Consider the following 18,292-nt stretch of genomic DNA (forward strand, 5'->3'; position numbering starts at 1 on the left):
TGTTGCTCTTTAAGTAGTTTTTTTTACTGTTTGGTCTGACCCCTTGTATGGTTGTTTTTGTACTCTTTTAGATTTAATCGGTTGTATTTTCATTGTAATTGTTTCCCTGTTCAGGGGCAACTTCTCCACTGCCTCACTTCTCCAAGTTTATCATTACTTAGTACATGTCCCCCTAAGTGTCATATATCAAATTAATCAGCACAGTCTACCTGTGTGTCATAATCACATTGCGCTGCGATTAAGATGCAGTTTCGGCAAAACAGAAACAAAAAAGACACCCATCACTAGAAGATTCTCACATAATCTGGCGTGCCAAAAGGGGCTGTTAGTTGTGACTGCAGCAAAGATGTATGAGGACACATCTGTAGTCTACATGATCTGAGTACCAAGTAGCATGCTGTGGTAGAACCCTCATTACTGTACATGACAAAGACTCGTTAATCAGCTACTGACTCTATTGTGTTGCAACAGGCTGAAGAAACATACTCAGAATACAATTTATAGGAAGACTCTCTCTTGGGGAAAGAGGAGTCCACGTGAGGAGGCCCATCAACATTAAAATGTGAAACACCTATTAAAAGTTACTGTTCTGCTTATCCTTCTTCCTGTCTAATAACTTTATATAAGCTAGGCGTCGTGGCCTAGTGGTAAGGGGTAACGGGCGCCATGCTTATGGTCCCGGGTTCGATTCCCGGAAAGAGTGAATAACCTTATAAACTGTGCAGACCTCTAGAACTGATCTCAGACAGGCTGCATGAAAGTTCATGTTCATGTGAGCACAATCCTATTTCAAGCTCGAGAAAACCCAGGTGGAGTGGCATTGACTAAAAAGGCATTACCCAGAAGTATTTCTTCCAGTTGAAGGGACTTATTTGCATACAGTTCTTAAGACCTCAAACTTGGAAGACTCCCTAACTCATCTCATTGTTTAGTAAGTACTTTCAAACACCATTAACTGTCTAATGGGAGATCACAGCAATTGTGGTCAATACAAGAAAAACTGAATTAGTATCACACTCTTATATGTGTACTAGCTGTTCTGCCCGTTCTTCACACAGGAGTTTCTCATTTTCACAGTTGTAAATATAAATGAGTAAAAAATTTGGTAAGTCTATAGAGCTGTAAATTTGAGATGTCTTAATTTAAGTAAATATTAATCCATGGTTCTTGGCGTTACCCGAGGAGCACCCGTAACGGATACGGGAAAAAGTAACAGGACCATTTTTATAGTCTATAAAATTTGGTATGGGTCATTAGCTCGACCACACGTAGGTCGACAGTCATTAGGTCGACCACTATTGGTCGACATGCAGTAGGTCGACATGGTCACTAGGTCGACATGTACTAGGTCGACATGGAAAAAGGTCGACATGAGTTGTTTTTTACTGTTTTTGGTGACGTTTTCTTCGTAAAGTGACGGGGAACCCCAATTGGTGCACCGTGTCCCCTTGCATGGCTCGCGAGCTTCAGGCAAGGTGCCTCACTCCGCTACCGCTGTGCTCGGCACAGGTTATTGTTCCCAATCGTAGTCCACGTGGATCGTAAAGTATAAAAAAAGTAAAAAAATTAAATAAAAAAAATGTGAAAAACTCATGTTGACCTTTTTCCATGTTGACCTATTGACGATATTGACCTAATGCATGACGACCAATAGTGGTCGACCTAATGCATGATGACCAATAGTGTTCGACCTAAGTGCTGTCGACCTAATGACCGTATCCCATTAAATTCTACACACTGGAGGTGCAATCCAAATTTTGAGCCGGTTGTCTGTTTGGGCCTTATCGTTCACGCAACGTAAGCCTTGCATTGGTGATGACGTCATTATGTCAACCCCCTTTTCATTATTAACATTCGAATTACTTAGTTTTCCTGTTTCCCACCCAAAGAATACTTATGTGAAATTTCAGCTTCCTAACACGTCGGGAAGTAAGAGAATTAGTGATGAGTCAGTGAGTGAGTGAGTCAGGGCTTTCACATTTATATATATATAGATAAGAAGAGTTTAAAGCCAACAAAGTGTCACTCTAGCACTTGTTATCTTTCTAGGCTATGTTTTACATTGAAACATTTGTTAAACAGTCTTCCTGCCAGACACAGCACTTCCTTCCTGTAAGGCCATTAGGATGAGAACAATATGCAGAAAGATGGGGATTACATGAAAGACAGCATGAGCCGGTTGCCAGGAGAACTGAGGATGTTCCAAACACACTCCGTATTTGCTGGATAATTTTCCGGATAGCTGGGACTGTTGAATTCTCCAGTGTCCATGTGTAAAACGCCTCCACATGCTGAAATAGGGACAATGGTGTAAAAATGCATAGTCAGAATATAATGCTCTGCAGAATGCGATGAGTTATCAAAAAGTGTTTTTGGTGCTGATTAAGACATCTATTGCCAAGTCTACACAATACATTGCCGAGTCTACACAATATACTGCCGAGCCTACGCAACATGCTGCCGAGTCCACACAATGCACTGCCGAGTCTACACAATGCACTGTTGAGTCTACGCAACATATTGTGTAGTCTACACACAATATACTTCTGCGTCTACACAATACACTGCCAAGTCTATGCAATTCACTGCCGAGTCTACACACTATGCTGTGAGTCTACGCAACATGCTGCCGAGTCTACACAATGCATGACCGAGTCTACGCAATGCACTGTCGCGTCTACGCAATGCACTGCCGAGTCTGCGCAATGCACTGCCCAATCTACAAAATGCGCTGCCGAGTCTATGCAATTCACTGCTGAGTCTACACACTACGCTGTGAGTCTACGCAACATGCTGCCGAGTCTACACAATGTGCTGCCGAGTCTACACAATGCGCTGCCGAGTCTACACAATGCGCTGCCGAGTCTACACAATGCGCTGCCGAGTCCAATCAATGCGCTTCTGAGTCCAAGCAATGCGCTGCCGAGTCCAAGCAATGCGCTTCTGAGTCCAAGCAATGCGCTGCCGAATCTACTCAATGTGCTGCTGAGTCTACGCAATGCGCTGCCAAGTCTACCCACAACGCTGTGAGTCTACACAATACACTGCTGAGTCTAGATAATGCACTGCCGAGTTTTACGTAATGCGCACCTGAGTCGACGCAATACGCTGCCAGGTTTATGCAATACACTGCCAAATCTATACACCAGGGACGTGCGGTGAGGTAAATGGCTCAGGAGTCACTGGCTAGTTCCAGAGCCAGATTTAATTCATTGATGGTTCTTGGTCGATGTTTGTAGACCTCAGCACGGAGATTGCCCTGTTGACTGTACAGAGAACTTGCATGAAGCTAATAAGGGTTGTTTTCCGCCCAGTAACAAAAATTCAGCTTGTAAACGTAGCCAGACAAATGAATGTGAGCTTCATCAAGAAATTGCAGCGATAACGCTGGAAATGACCATCGAGTGATGCAAAACACTTTAGAAATCGACTACAAATGTGTATCCCAAATGAAGGCCGCCATCTGGACATTGGCCCTCATTCCGAGTTGATCGCTCGCTAGCTGTTTTTAGCAGCCGTGCAAACGCATAGTCGCCGCCTACGGGGGAGTGTATTTTCGCTTTGCAAGTGTGCGAGTGTTCGATCGCATGTGCACCCGAGCGGGACGAAAATGTTTTTTGCAGTTCTGAGTAGCTCTGGACTTACTCAGCCCTTGCGATCACTTCAGCCTGTTCGGTCCCAGAATTTACGTCAGACACCCGCCCTGCTTGGACACGCCTGTGTTTTCCCTACCACTCCCAGAAAACGGTCAGTTGACACCCATAAACGCCCTTTTTCTGTCAATCTCCTTGCGAACGGATGTGCGAATGGAATCGTCGCTAGAAGCATTGCACAGCAACAATGCTGTTTGTACCCGTACGACGCGCGTGCGCATTGCGGTGCATGCGCAGTAGTAACCTGAGCGCTGTGCTGCGAAAATCGGCAGCGTGCGATCAACTCGGAATGACCCCCAATATCATATTCTAAACCAGCTGAAAATAAACTGTATTCCATTCAGATTATATGTATTAAAATTCTGAATAGCATTTACCGTGCCTTTTTTGTTAACCTTTAAAATCTGCCTCAACCTGTATATGTCCAATAATATTAAATTAACATTTGTGATCATATATAGTTTACAAACTTGTTAACGTTGAAATGTGCTCCCATTGACTGCTCATGATTTTCCCTAAGTAGCCCATTTCTTACGGTATCCGTTCAGACGGTCGACCATGTTATGGTCGACAGTCATTAGGTCGACCACTATTGGTCGACACTGACATGGTCGCCATGGACACATGGTCGACACATGAAAATGGTCGACACATGAAATGTCGACACATGAAAAGGTCGACATGAGTTTTTAAACTTTTTTTTCTTTTGGGGAACTTTTCCATACTTTCCGATCCACGTGGACTACGATTGGAACGGTAATCTGTGCCGAGCGAAGCGAAGGCACCATGGCCGAAGCATGGCGAGCGAAGCGAGCCATGCGAGGGGACGCGGTGCACTAATTGGGGTTCCCAGTCGCTTTACGCAAAAACGACACCAAAAAAAGTGAAAAAAACTCATGTCGACCTTTTCATGTGTCGACATTTTCACGTGTCGACCATTTTCATGTGTAGACCATGTGTTCATGTCGACCATGTCAATGTCGACCAATAGTTGTCGACCTAATGACTGTCAACCATAACATGGTCGACCATTCATACCGGAACCTTTCTTACTGGGCTGCCCACAGATAAAGCGTACGGTACTTTCCATCCCACCTGATGTTGATGCGGAGTAGGTGGCGTGGAACCCTTTGCCACTTGTGTAGTCATCGGACACAAATTTTAGTACGAGTGCATTGCTGAAAGACGTCACAGGATGTGGAATTAAATTACCACAATAATGACCTATAAAACAGGAATACAAATATTTTCAGCAGTTTTTTTAATGTCTCCAAGTTAGGTTTAGGGTTACATGAAAAAGTGCATTGTCGACATTGTTAAATGTTCTGAATGTCGACTTATACTACACCCAAGGGGGAAAAACATTAAGCTTGAGATCCCTAATCATCTTGCAATCTCAATGGATGCTGAAAGACACAGCGCAACAACAGCTAGACTAATAGCAGCCCTCTCTTGGCGTATAGACATGGGAATCGGGCTTGGGGCTGTCACGATCCGGGTATCTGGACGCCATTTCTTACCCATCAGATGCCTCCTAAGGCTGGCTCAGCGCTCCAGGACCGGATCCCATCTGTTATCCTAATGTTCACATTCCTGCATCCTCTCCTGTCTCTCTGAGACGCTGTCACAGTAACGCCTTATTACATCTGGCATGGCGTCTCCCGCGGCCTCCGCCGCCGTCCCTGAGCTTCTGCATGCAGAGTGTCAGAGTGGCGATTACGTCAGCCGCGGCCTCCGCTGTGTCCGCGTGGTTGGATGTGCACTTGTCAGCCTGGCGTCTCCTGTCTCCAGTGGCCGGCGCCGCCATTACTGTTTTCATTACCACATGGATTACAAACCAAACTTCCCTCCAAGTGTCTGCATGGGCGCAGCCATCTTGGATTCTGTCAGCTGATCATTTCCTCCAATCTGTTGTCAGTATTGTTAATCTGCATAATTGCCTAGCCAATCCCTTCCTTGCTGCAGGTATAAATACACTGTGCCTGAGCAAGGAAGGCGTCAGTGCTTTGGTTGTCAAACCTAGTTCCTGTTTGTCTCTCTCCTGTGATTGTCTTCCAGGTTCCAGCTCCTGTCTCAAGACTTCCACCATAGAGACCCGCACCAGCATTCCACCTGCGGTGTAGCCTGACTCTCCAATCCATTGTGGATTCATCTGTTTCCAGCTACAACATTACCTGCTTCCAGCTCAGCTTCCAGCAGAGTACAGCTTCCCTTAAAGGGCCGGTGTCCTTTCTACACTTTACCACTCTCCACCGGTATTATTATTTCTCCGCTCTCAAGTTCTACATTTCAGTTCATATTTCATCGCTCCCAAGTTCATTTATTATTTAACTGGTTCCAGCCAGTATCCACTCCGTGCTAACAACAGTCTGGTTCCAGCCAGTATCCACAGCAGCTGTTTTATCTTCAGCAACCCAGCTTTTCCTGGAACACCAGCTGGCACAATCCTGGGTTATCTCCATTGCTACAGTCGGGCCTGGTAAGGACTTTCCATCTAGAAGATCATAAGAACTATCTCACACTACCAGTGCCCTGTGGCTCCTGCCATCCTGTAGTACCCAGGAACTGTATTTATTCTTTGCTGACTTTTACGTTTTCTTTTACTGCTGCTGTGTTGCGGAGTTGTCATAAATAAACATCATTGACTTTTATTCCTGGTTGTCGTGGTCACGCCTTCGGGCAATTCTTCTACATGTCTAGGGGTCTGATAAAACCTGCCAGGTTCCATTACACCTCAGCCCCTACAACTGAGGCTGCCTCCCGTCAGCTCAGGCCCTCAGTTGTGACAGTCCCTACAACTGAGGCTGCCTCCCGTCAGCTCAGGCCCTCAGTTGTGACAGGGGCTATGTACATTGTTCCTATGGTCTATTGCCCAATAAAACTGGTACGCCTCCAAATGGTATGCGGTTAAGATTCCAGCTGTCGGGATCCCAGCAATCAGAATCCTGAGGCAGGATTTCCGATACTCATCAGAAGGTCGACATCGGAATCCTGACAGGGTCAGGAAACCGACGCTGGAATCCCGAAAGCCAGCATCCCAACAGTAAGTATAGCGGGTAGGTTAGCGTTAGGGCTGGGGGAGGGGGGGTAGTTAGGTTTAGGCGCCACCTGGGGGTGGGGTTTAGGGTTAGGCAGCGGGGAGGGCGGGGGTTAGGTTTACGCACCACCAGAGGGTTATTACGGTATGACACTAAGGGGGGAGGGTTAGGGTTAGGCATCACAGGAAGGAGGTTAGGATTAAGCACTAAGGGGGGAGGAAAGGGTTTGGCTGCGGAAAGGGAGGATTAGTGGGTAGGGGAGAGGGGGTAACATACTTACCTCACCCCTGTTGGGATTACAAACATCGGAATGCCAGCGGTCACAATACCAACGCCGGCATCCCAATGTTTGAAATGTCTGGAGGTCAAACATACTGAACCCCTCCAAATTTGGTGGTTTGAGAAGTTCACCCTTGTGATATATGAACATTTTAGTATTACTGTATCACCCTTTTACCAAGGAACTTTAAGAACTGTTTTATGTTTATATGAAACTGGATTACAGAATTTTTTGTTGTTTTTATTTTTCTCTTTTATGACTTGAATGTGAATCTTCTGAGGAAAAAGAGAATGCTATGGGAAGGAGAGTATATTCCATTTTTATTTATATAAAGCGCCATTCTACCCAATTTCCTTCTTGTCTATACATCTCCATATTTGTTCTCCGGCCAATACTTGACCTTAACATCTCAAACTGTCCTTTCCCTCCTTTCAACATCCAACACTGCGGTAATGTACTAAATGGTGACTCTATCCAAAAGCAGACAAGCCAGCCATTATTGTATTAGGATTCTGGCATGGGAGAAACATGAAAAGGAATAATAAACTCACAATAAGCCACATTCTATGAAGGAGGAGTCACTATTTATCACATACATAAATATTTCATTTAACAGCTCATAGTGATGAAGCTGGGACTATTCCCTGGTTTTACTGGGAAAAATAGGACAACTTACAGCTCGTGGCTCAGCTGCCAAAACTTGACACAATTTGCAGGCTATTATATTTGGCCGATTTATTACATATGTATGTAACCTAATTATTCACTTATAATAGCCAGAGCCATAGAGACAGTTGTGGAATCTGGGTACTGAAGAGGGTCTAGCCAAGTCTAAGAGGTGTGGCCATGTCCCCTCCAAAGACAGATAAGCGACATCACGCACTGCAAGAAAAACATCAGTAGCCCTCAGCAGCTGACCCGGCCCACCCAACAGGCCCGGGCCCATGTAATTTGTACCCGCTGCCACCCCCATCTCAGCACCCCTGATAATAAATATTAGCCTCACAACTCCCCAATATATAAATAGAATCTACAATAAATATTCCCATCAATAACATTATTTAAATCAGTCTCCCATTCTAGAACAGCAGTTTCAGTACCTTTTGAAGGAGATTCATAATTATTCCCATCTAAAATCTCTACAAAATCTTTAGAACAATTTCTGCTGTCTTCAGTTTCAAAGTCCGTAAAAGAAATGGTGACGTGGTTGACTGTGAATAGAAAATAAGACTACTTACACAGCTGATATATGAATAATTGCAAGGCATGGAAATGTGCACACCTCATTCTTCGGAGTGGGTGGGGACAGTGGCAAACGCAGGATTTGCATGGGGGGGTTTCCAGAACTGGGCGGAGCCAATCACGGGGGTGGGGACTGAGGTGACCCAGTATATGCTGGGTCCGTAAAACTAGTGTGTCTGTGTGTGTATATATATATATATATATATATATATATCTACACATATATATATATATATATATATATATATACACACATATATCTACACACACACATATATATAGATATATATATACACACATACACACACACATACATATACACGGGTGGTCTTCAGTATGCCGGCGGTCGGGCTCCCGGCGACCAGCATACCGGCGCCGGGAGCCTGACCGCCGGCATACCGACACTTATTCTACCTCGTGGGGGTCCACGACCCCCCTGGAGGGAGAATAGAATAGTGTGGCGCGCGTAGCGTGGCAAGCGCAGCGAGCCCGCAAGGGTCTCATTTGCGCTCGCCACACTGTTGGTAAGCCGGCGGCCGGCCTCCCGGCACCGGTATGCTGGTCGCCGGGAGGCCGGCCGCCGGGAGATCGTAGTGAATCCATATACACATATACATAGCATATTAAACATGCATACATATAATAAGAATTTACTTACCGATAATTCTATTTCTCGTAGTCCGTAGTGGATGCTGGGGACTCCGTCAGGACCATGGGGAATAGCGGGCTCCGCAGGAGACAGGGCACATCTAAAAAGCTTTTTAGGTCACATGGTGCGTACTGGCTCCTCCCCCTATGACCCTCCTCCAAGCCTCAGTTAGGTACTGTGCCCGGACGAGCGTACACAATAAGGAAGGATCTTGAATCCCGGGTAAGACTCATACCAGCCACACCAATCACACCGTACAACTTGTGATCTGAACCCAGTTAACAGTATGATAACAAAACGAAGTAGCCTCCGAAAAGATGGCTCACAACAATAGTAATAACCCGATTTTTGTAACAATAACTATGTACAAGCATTGCAGACAATCCGCACTTGGGATGGGCGCCCAGCATCCACTACGGACTACGAGAAATAGAATTATCGGTAAGTAAATTCTTATTTTCTCTAACGTCCTAGTGGATGCTGGGGACTCCGTCAGGACCATGGGGATTATACCAAAGCTCCCAAACGGGCGGGAGAGTGCGGATGACTCTGCAGCACCGAATGAGAGAACTCCAGGTCCTCCTTAGCCAGAGTATCAAAATTTGTAAAATTTTACAAACGTGTTCTTCCCTGACCACGTAGCTGCTCGGCAAAGTTGTAATGCCGAGACTCCTCGGGCAGCCGCCCAGGATGAGCCCACCTTCCTTGTGGAATGGGCATCTACATATTTCGTCTGTGGCAGGCCTGCCACAGAATGTGCAAGCTGAATTGTACTACAAATCCAGCGTGCAATAGACTGCTTAGAAGCATGAGCACCCAGCTTGTTGGGTGTATACAGTATAAACAGCAAGTCAGACTTTCTGACTCCAGCCGTCCTAACTATATATATATATATATATATATATATATATATATATATATATTTTTAGGGCCCTGACCACGTCTAGTAACTTGGAGTCCTCCAAGTCCCTAGTAGCCGCAGGCACCACAAGAGGTTGTTTCAGGTGAAAACGCTGACACCCCTTTATGAAGAAACTGGAGACGAGTCCCAGTTCTGTCCTGTTCAAATGGAAAATTTTAATATGGGCTTTTGTAAGACAAAGCCGCCCATTCTGACAATCGCCTGGCCGAGGCCAGGGCTAACAACATGGTCACTTCCCATGTGAGATATTTGTCAACAGCATGGTCACTTTCCATGTGAGATATTTCAAATCCACAGATTTGAGCGGTTCAAACCAATATGATTTTAAGAAATCCCAACACTATGTTGAGATCTCACGGTGCCCCTAGGGGCACAAAAAAGCTGTATATGCAATACATCCTTTACAATCTGGACTTCAGGAACTGAAGTCAATTCTTTCTGGAAGAAAATCTACAGGGCCGAAATTTAAATGTTAATGAACCCCAATTTGAGGTCCAAAACACTCCTGTTTTCAGGAAGTGTAGAAATCGACCTAGTTGAATTTCCGTCGTGGAGCCTTCCTGGCCTCACCCACGCAACATATTTTCACCACATGTGGTGATGACGTTGTGCGGTCACCTCCTTCCTGGCTTTGACCAGGGTAGGTATGACCTCTTATGGAATGCCTTTTCCCCTCAGGATCCGGCATTCAACCGCCATGCCGTCAAACGCAGCCGCGGTAAGTCTTGGAATAGACATGGTACTTGCTGAATCAAGTCCCTTCTTAGCTCCCCAGGCCCTTAGTCCTCTGTGAGCATTTCTTGAAGTTCCGGGTACCAAGTCCCTCTTGGCCAATCCGGAGCCACTAGTATAGTTCATACTCCTCTATGTCTTATAATTCTCAATACCCTGGTTATGAGAAACAGAGGAGGGAACACATACACAGACTGGTACACCCACGGTGTTACCAGAACATCCACAGCTATCGCCTGAAGGTCTCATGACCTGGCGGAATACCTGTCCCGTTTTTTGTTCGGGCGGGACGCCATCATGTCCACCTTTGGTCTTTGCCAACGGTCCACAATCATGTTGAAAAACTTCCCTATGAAGTTTCCACTCTCCCGGGTGGAGGTCATGCCTGCTGAGGAAGTCTGCTTCCCAGTCGTCCACTCCCGGAAAGAACACTGCTGACAGTGCTATCACATGATTTTCCGCCTAGCGAAAAATCCTTGCAGTTTTCACTGCCCTCCTGCTTCTTGTGCCGCCCTTCTGTTTACGTGGGCGACTGCCGTGATGTTATCCCACTGGATCAATACCGGCTGACCTTGAAGCAGAGGTCTAGCTAAGTTTAGAGCATTATAAATTTGCTCTAAGCTTATTTATGCGGAGAGAATTCTCCAGACTTAATCACACTTCCCTGGAAATTTTTTCCCTGTGTGACTGTTCCCCAGCCTCTCAGGCTGGCCTCCGTGGTCACCGGCATCCAATCCTGAATGCCGAATCTGCGGCCCTCTAGAAGATGAGCACTCTGTAATCACCACAGGAGAGACACCCTTTTCCTTGGATATAGGGTTATCCGCTGATGCATCTGAGGATGCGATCCGGACCATTTGTCCAGCAGATCCCACTGAAGAGTTCTTGCGGGAAATCTGCCGAATGGAATTGCTTCGTAATAAGCCACCATTTTTACCAGGACTCTTGTGCAATGATGCACTGACACTTTTCCTGGTTTTAGGAGGATCCCGATTAGCTCGGATAACTCCCTGGTTTTCTCCACTGGGAGAAACACGTTTTTCTGGACTGTGTCCAGAATCTTCCCTAGGAACAGTAGACGTGTCGTCGGAAAAAGCTGCGATTTTGGAATATTTAGAATCCACTCGTGCTGTCGTAGAACTACTTAAGATAGTGCTACTCCGACCTCCAACTGTTCTCTGGACCTTGCCCTTATCAGGAAAGCGTCCATGTTTCTTTTAAGAAAAATCATCATTCCGGCCATTACCTTGGTAAAGACCCGGGGCGCCGTGGACCATCCAAACGGCAGCGTCTGAACTGATAGTGACAGTTCTGTACCAGGAACCTGAAGTACCCTTGGTGAGAAGGGCAAATTTGGACCTGTAGGTAAACGTCCCTGATATCCAGTGACATCATATCGTCCCCTTCTTCCTGGTTCGCTATCACTGCTCCGAGTGACTCCATCTTGATTTGAACGCTTGTATGTAAGTGTTCAAATATTTCAGATCTCACCGAGCCGGTTGGCTTCAGTACCACAATATAGTGTGGAATACTACCCCCTTCCTTGTTGTAAGAAGGGTACTTTGATTATCACCTGCTGGGAATACAGCCTGTGAATTGTGTGAGGGGGAGACGTCTCGAATTTCCAATGTACACCTGGGATATTACATGTAGGATCCCGGAGTTCCCTTGCGAGTGTTGCTGAAACTCTTGAGATGACCCCCTACCGCACCTGAGTCCGCTTGTACGGCCCCAGCGTTATGCTGCGGACTTGGCAGAAGCCGTGAGGAGCTTCTGTTCCTGGGAATGAGCTGCTTGCTGCAGTCTTCTTCCCTTTCCTCTCCCCCTGGGCAGATATGACTGGCCTTCGCCCGCCTGCCCGTATGGGGACGAAAGGACTGAGACTGAAAAGACTGTGTCCTTTTCTGCCAATATGTGACTCGGGGTAACAAAAGGTGGATTTTTCAGCTGTTGCCATGGCCACCAGGTCCAATGGACCGCCCCTTTATACGGCAATACTTCCATATGCCGTCTGGAATCTGCCTCACCTGACCACTGTCGTGTCTTCGTCTGGCAGATATGTACATCACATTTACTCTTTGATGCCAGAATGCAAATATGCCTCTGCGCATCACACATATATAGAAATGCATCCCTAAAATGCTCTATAGACAATAAAATCCTGTCCCTGTCAAGGGTATCAAAATTTTCAGTCAGGAAATCCGACCAAGCCCCCTCAGCGCTGCACATCCAGGCTGAGGCGATTGCTGGTCGTAGTATAACACCAGTATGTGTGTATATACTGTTATGATATTTTTCAGCTTCCTATCAGCTGGCTCCTTGAGGGCGGCCGTATCTGGAAACGGTAACGCCATGTTTTTTATATGCGTGTGAGCGCCTTGTCCACCCTAAGGTGTGTTTTCCAACTCGCCCTTACTACTGGCGGGAAAAAGGGTATACCGCCCATAACTTTCTGTCGGAGGAACCCCACGTATCATCACACACTTCATTTAATTTATCTGATTCAGGCAAAACTACAAGTAGTTTATTCCCACCCTACAAAATACCCTTATTTGTGGTACTTGTGGTATCAGAAATACGCAACACCTCCTTCATTGCCCTTAACATGTAACTTGTGGCCCTAAAGGAAAAATACGTTTGTTTCTTCACCGTCGACACTGGGGTCAGTGTCCGTGTCAGTGTCTGTCGACCGACTGAGGTAAATGGGCGTTTTTACAAGCCCCTGACGGTGTCTGAGACGCCTGGACCGATACTAATTTGTCCGCCGGCTGTCTCATGTCGTCAACCGGCTTGCAGCGTGTTGACATTATCACGTAATTCCATAAGTAAGCCATCCATTCTGGTGTCGACTCCCTAGAGAGTGACATCACCATTACAGGCAATTTTCTCCGTCTCCTCACCAACATTTTCCTCATACATGTCGACACACACGTACCGACCTACAGCACACACATACAGGGAATGCTCTGATAGAGGACAGGACCCACTAGCCCTTTGGGGAGACAGAGGGAGAGTTTGCCAGCACACACCAAAAGCGCCATAATGTATATAACAACCCTAGAAGGTGTTGTTTCTATATATGGGCTCTTAATATATAATTATATCGCCAATTTATGCCCCCCTTCTCTTTAACCCTGTTTCTGTAGTGCAGGGGAGAGTGGGAGCCTTCCTCACCAGCGGAGCTGGTCAGGAAAATGGCGCTGAGTGCTGAGGAGAATAAGCTCCGCCCCTTTCACGGCGGGCTTTTCTCCCGGTTATTAGGAAACCTGGCCTGGGTTAAATACATACATATAGCCTTAATGGCTATATGTGATGTATTTATTTGCCAAATAGGTATTTATATTGCTGCCCAGGGCGCCCCCAGCAGCGCCCTGCACCCTCCGTGACCGTGTCAGTGAGCCGTGTAGCAACAATGGCGCACAGCTGCAGTGCTGTGCGCTACCTCTCTGAAGACTGTGAAGTCTTCTGCCGCCTGTTTCCGGACCTCCGTTCCGCCGTCTTTCTTCAGCGTCTGTAAGGGGGATCGGCGGCGCGGCTCCGGGACGAACCCCAGGCTGACCTGTGTTCCGACTCCCTCTGGAGCTCAGTGTCCAGTAGCCTAAAACTTCAATCCTCCTGCACGCAGGTGAGTTGCAAGTCTCTCCCCTAAGTCCCTCGTTGCAGTGATCCTGTCGCCAGCAGGAATCACTGATTAGAAACCTAAAAAAAAACTTTACTAAACAGCTCCTTAAGAGAGCCATCCAGTTTGCACCCTTCTCGGACGGGCACAAAAACCTAACTGAGGCTTGGAGGAGGGTCATAGGGGGAGGAGCCAGTACGCACCATGTGACCTAAAAAGCTTTTTAGATGTGCCCTGTCTCCTGCGGAGCCCGCTATTCCCCATGGTCCTGACGGAGTCCCCAGCATCCACTAGGACGTTAGAGAAATATATATATATATATATACACACATACAGTACACATATATATACACATGTATATATATATATATATATATATATCATATGTGTGTGTGTGTGTGTGTGTTTATATGTATGTACGTACGTACGTACGTATGTATGTATATACATGTGTATATATGTAGGCACATGGATATATATGTACTATAATTAAAAAAAAGTAAACTTTTATTGCACTTGCAAGTGCCACCAGGAAGACAGCAGGCTGCAGAGGACGCTAGACAGTCATTAATAATACTCATGCAGCTTAAAAAAAAAAAAAAAAAAAAAAAAAAAATTTTTTTTTTTTTTTTTTAGTGGAGGGGGGTTTCTGGGTACTCGGAAACCCCCCCTGGGTGCGCCACTGGGTGGGGAGCATCACAAATATCCCCCGACTTCTATAGGTAAGTGCAATGGCACCTTCCTTAATTAATTTATATTTGTGGATATAAACCAGACATCATCTTGAAGACTTTTATTCAAAATCCCCCCATACTGTAATATAAGACAAATCAACAACAACAACAACAACAACAACAACAACAACAACAACAACAAAACAACAGCAGACAGACTAATGAGTCACTTACAAGGATCCTGGGCTTGGATAATCCATGTACAGTTCTGATTGTTTGGGTACTTGGCTGGATATAATGGAGAGGAAATAACTCCGCCAATAGACGCAGTTGTAATAGTGCTTCCACATGCTATCAAACACAGGGAGGAAATACAACGAGGTCAGACCATCAGTAGTATTATTACTTATTATGGTATAAAGCATCATTGCAAAATTTGAAACTATTGTAATACATCCTATTTATCCTGTACGGTGTACTAAAAAACTTCAAAGAGATGTGCTCTTACTAATTATTGCATATACCCCCAATTTATAAGAACACGTTTTTGCAAATGCTGATGGTGGTCATTCCGAGTTGTTCGATCGTTGCCGATTTTCGCTATGCTGCGATTTGCTGCTAAATGCGCATGCGCATGGTACGCAGCGCGAATGCGCTTAGTTATTTAACTTAAAGCTTTGCAGTTTTGCTGTTGTTCGTGCGGCGCTTTTCCGTCGCACTGCTGATCGGTGAGTGATTGACAGGAAGTGGGTGTTTCTGGGTGGTTACTGAGCGTTTTCCGGGAGTGTGCTAAAAAATGCAGGCGTGTCAGGCAAAAACGCAGGAGTGTCTGGAGAAATGGGGGAGTGGCTGGCCGAACGCAGGGCGTGTTTGTGACGTCAAACCAGGAACTAAACGGACTGAGCTGATCGCAATCTGTGAGTAGGTCTGGAGCTACTCAGAAACTGCAAGGAATTATTTAGTAGCAGTTCTGCTAATCTTTCGTTCGCTATTCTGCTAAGCTAAGATACACTCCCAGAGGGCGGCGGCCTAGCGTGTGCAATGCTGCTAAAAGCAGCTAGCGAGCGAACAACTCGGAATGACCACCAATATCCGATGTAACAAGTGGAAAAAAAAAATCGAATAAAAACTGGAAATAAGGTCTGAGTCGGATACCAGAAGTTACTGCATTCTAAAAGTTTACTAAACTGGAGTTGGGTGTTGAATATTAAACTTTGCATTATCTCTGTAGCAATAACAACTGTAGGATGCAGCAAAATTGTTTCAATAAAGTGATAAGTAATCCCTTCATAAACAAAATGAAGCCTGAATTGCCCAACATAAATAAATGCAATGTTATGGAAAGATATATGAAGTTGTCCTGGAACTTTTCACCTATTTTTCCCCTAATTTTAGTTTTTGTGATACAATAATGAATGCATATACAGCAGAATTGAATATGAATAAAAGGGCATCACTGGTTATTTAGGGGTCTATTTATTAAGCCTTGGATGGAGATAAAATGGAAGGAGATAAAGTACCAACCAATCACCTCCTGTCATTTTTTAAACACAGCGTGTGACATAACAGGAGCCGATTGGCTGGTACTTTATCTCCGTCCACTTTATCTCCATCCAAGGCTTAGTAAATAGACCCCTTAGTCTGGTCCAAAATTATTAGTAAAGGCTATAAGAAAAGTGAATATTAGCGGAAAATGAGAGATTCTTGCCTTCACTAAAGCGGGCGCTGAAGCCTTTATGCTGCCCACTGTGATCAGACCGCAGGCGGACAAACATGATGCTCTGAGTAGATGTAATTACACCGGGAAGTTGGCTTCCACAGAGAGTTGCAAGAAGACGGGCATCACTGGTTTCACCGTCATACACCTATCAGGAAAAATGGCAGAAAGAATCAACAGCAAGGCATGCGATAAACATCAATGGGGCAGATGTACTAAGCCTGGAGAAGGGATAATAAGAATTTACTCACCGGTAATTCTATTTCTCGTAGTCCGTAGTGGATGCTGGGAACTCCGTAAGGACCATGGGGAATAGACGGGCTCCGCAGGAGACTGGGCACTCTAAAAGAAAGATTAGGTACTATCTGGTGTGCACTGGCTCCTCCCTCTATGCCCCTCCTCCAGACCTCAGTTAAGGAAACTGTGCCCGGAAGAGCTGACACAACAAGGAAAGGATTTGGAATCCAGGGTAAGACTCATACCAGCCACACCAATCACACCGTACAACTTGTGATAACTATACCCAGTTAACAGTATGAACGACAACTGAGCCTCAGTAACAGATGGCTCATAACAATAACCCTTTAGTTAAGCAATAACTACATACATGTATTGCAGAGAGTCCGCACTTGGGACGGGCGCCCAGCATCCACTACGGACTACGAGAAATAGAATTACCGGTGAGTAAATTCTTATTTTCTCTGACGTCCTAGTGGATGCTGGGAACTCCGTAAGGACCATGGGGATTATACCAAAGCTCCCAAACGGGCGGGAGAGTGCGGATGACTCTGCAGCACCGAATGAGCAAACACAAGGTCCTCCTCAGCCAGGGTATCAAACTTGTAGAACTTAGCAAATGTGTTTGAACCCGACCAAGTAGCAGCTCGGCAAAGCTGTAAAGCCGAGACCCCTCGGGCAGCCGCCCAAGAAGAGCCCACCTTCCTTGTGGAATGGGCTTTTACCGATTTAGGATGCGGCAATCCTGCCGCAGAATGAGCTTGCTGAATCGTGTTACAGATCCAGCGCGCAATAGTTTGCTTTGAAGCAGGAGCACCCAGCTTGTTGGGTGCATGCAGGATAAACAGCGAGTCAGTTTTCCTGACTCCAGCCGTCCTGGCTACATAGATTTTCAAAGCCCTGACTACATCCAGTAACTTGGAGTCCTCCAAGTCCCGAGTAGCCGCAGGCACCACAATAGGTTGGTTCAAATGAAACGCTGATACCACCTTAGGGAGAAATTGGGGACGAGTCCTCAATTCTGCCCTGTCCATACGGAAGATCAGATAAGGGCTTTTACATGACAAAGCCGCCAATTCTGACACACGCCTAGCCGAAGCCAAGGCCAAAAGCATGACCACTTTTCACGTGAGATATTTTAGCTCCATGGTCTTAAGTGGCTCAAACCAGTGGGATTTCAGGAAATCCAACACAACGTTAAGATCCCAAGGTGCCACTGGAGGCACAAAAGGGGGCTGAATATGCAGCACTCCCTTAACAAACGTCTGAACTTCAGGCAGTGAAGCCAGTTCTTTTTGAAAGAAAATAGATAGGGCCGAAATCTGGACCTTTATGGATCCTAATTTTAGGCCCATAGTCACTCCTGACTGTAGGAAGTGCAGGAATCGACCCAGCTGGAATTCCTCTGTAGGGGCCTTCCTGGCCTCACACCAAGCAACATATTTTCGCCATATACGGTGATAATGTTGTGCTGTCACGTCTTTCCTAGTCTTTATCAGCGTAGGAATCACTTCATCCGGAATGCCCTT

At 45.9% G+C, this 18,292-nt stretch overlaps 1 protein-coding gene across 1 annotated transcript in view; it reads right to left on the bottom strand.

The window, feature by feature from the left end:
- The window catches only part of CUBN (cubilin), a 729,033-nt gene that overhangs the window by 348,966 nt on the left and 361,775 nt on the right, over positions 1 to 18,292 (bottom strand). Inside the window, exons 31-35 of the mRNA XM_063921523.1 lie at positions 16,518 to 16,674; positions 15,044 to 15,160; positions 8,072 to 8,182; positions 4,749 to 4,877; positions 2,159 to 2,291 (exon numbers count right to left, since the gene is read on the bottom strand). Of these exons, the coding sequence (XP_063777593.1) occupies positions 2,159 to 2,291; positions 4,749 to 4,877; positions 8,072 to 8,182; positions 15,044 to 15,160; positions 16,518 to 16,674 (647 nt within the window). The remainder of the gene's footprint in view (positions 1 to 2,158; positions 2,292 to 4,748; positions 4,878 to 8,071; positions 8,183 to 15,043; positions 15,161 to 16,517; positions 16,675 to 18,292) is intronic.

The sequence above is a fragment of the Pseudophryne corroboree genome, chromosome 5 (genome assembly GCF_028390025.1).
Source record: "Pseudophryne corroboree isolate aPseCor3 chromosome 5, aPseCor3.hap2, whole genome shotgun sequence".
Taxonomy (NCBI): Eukaryota; Metazoa; Chordata; class Amphibia; order Anura; family Myobatrachidae; genus Pseudophryne; species Pseudophryne corroboree.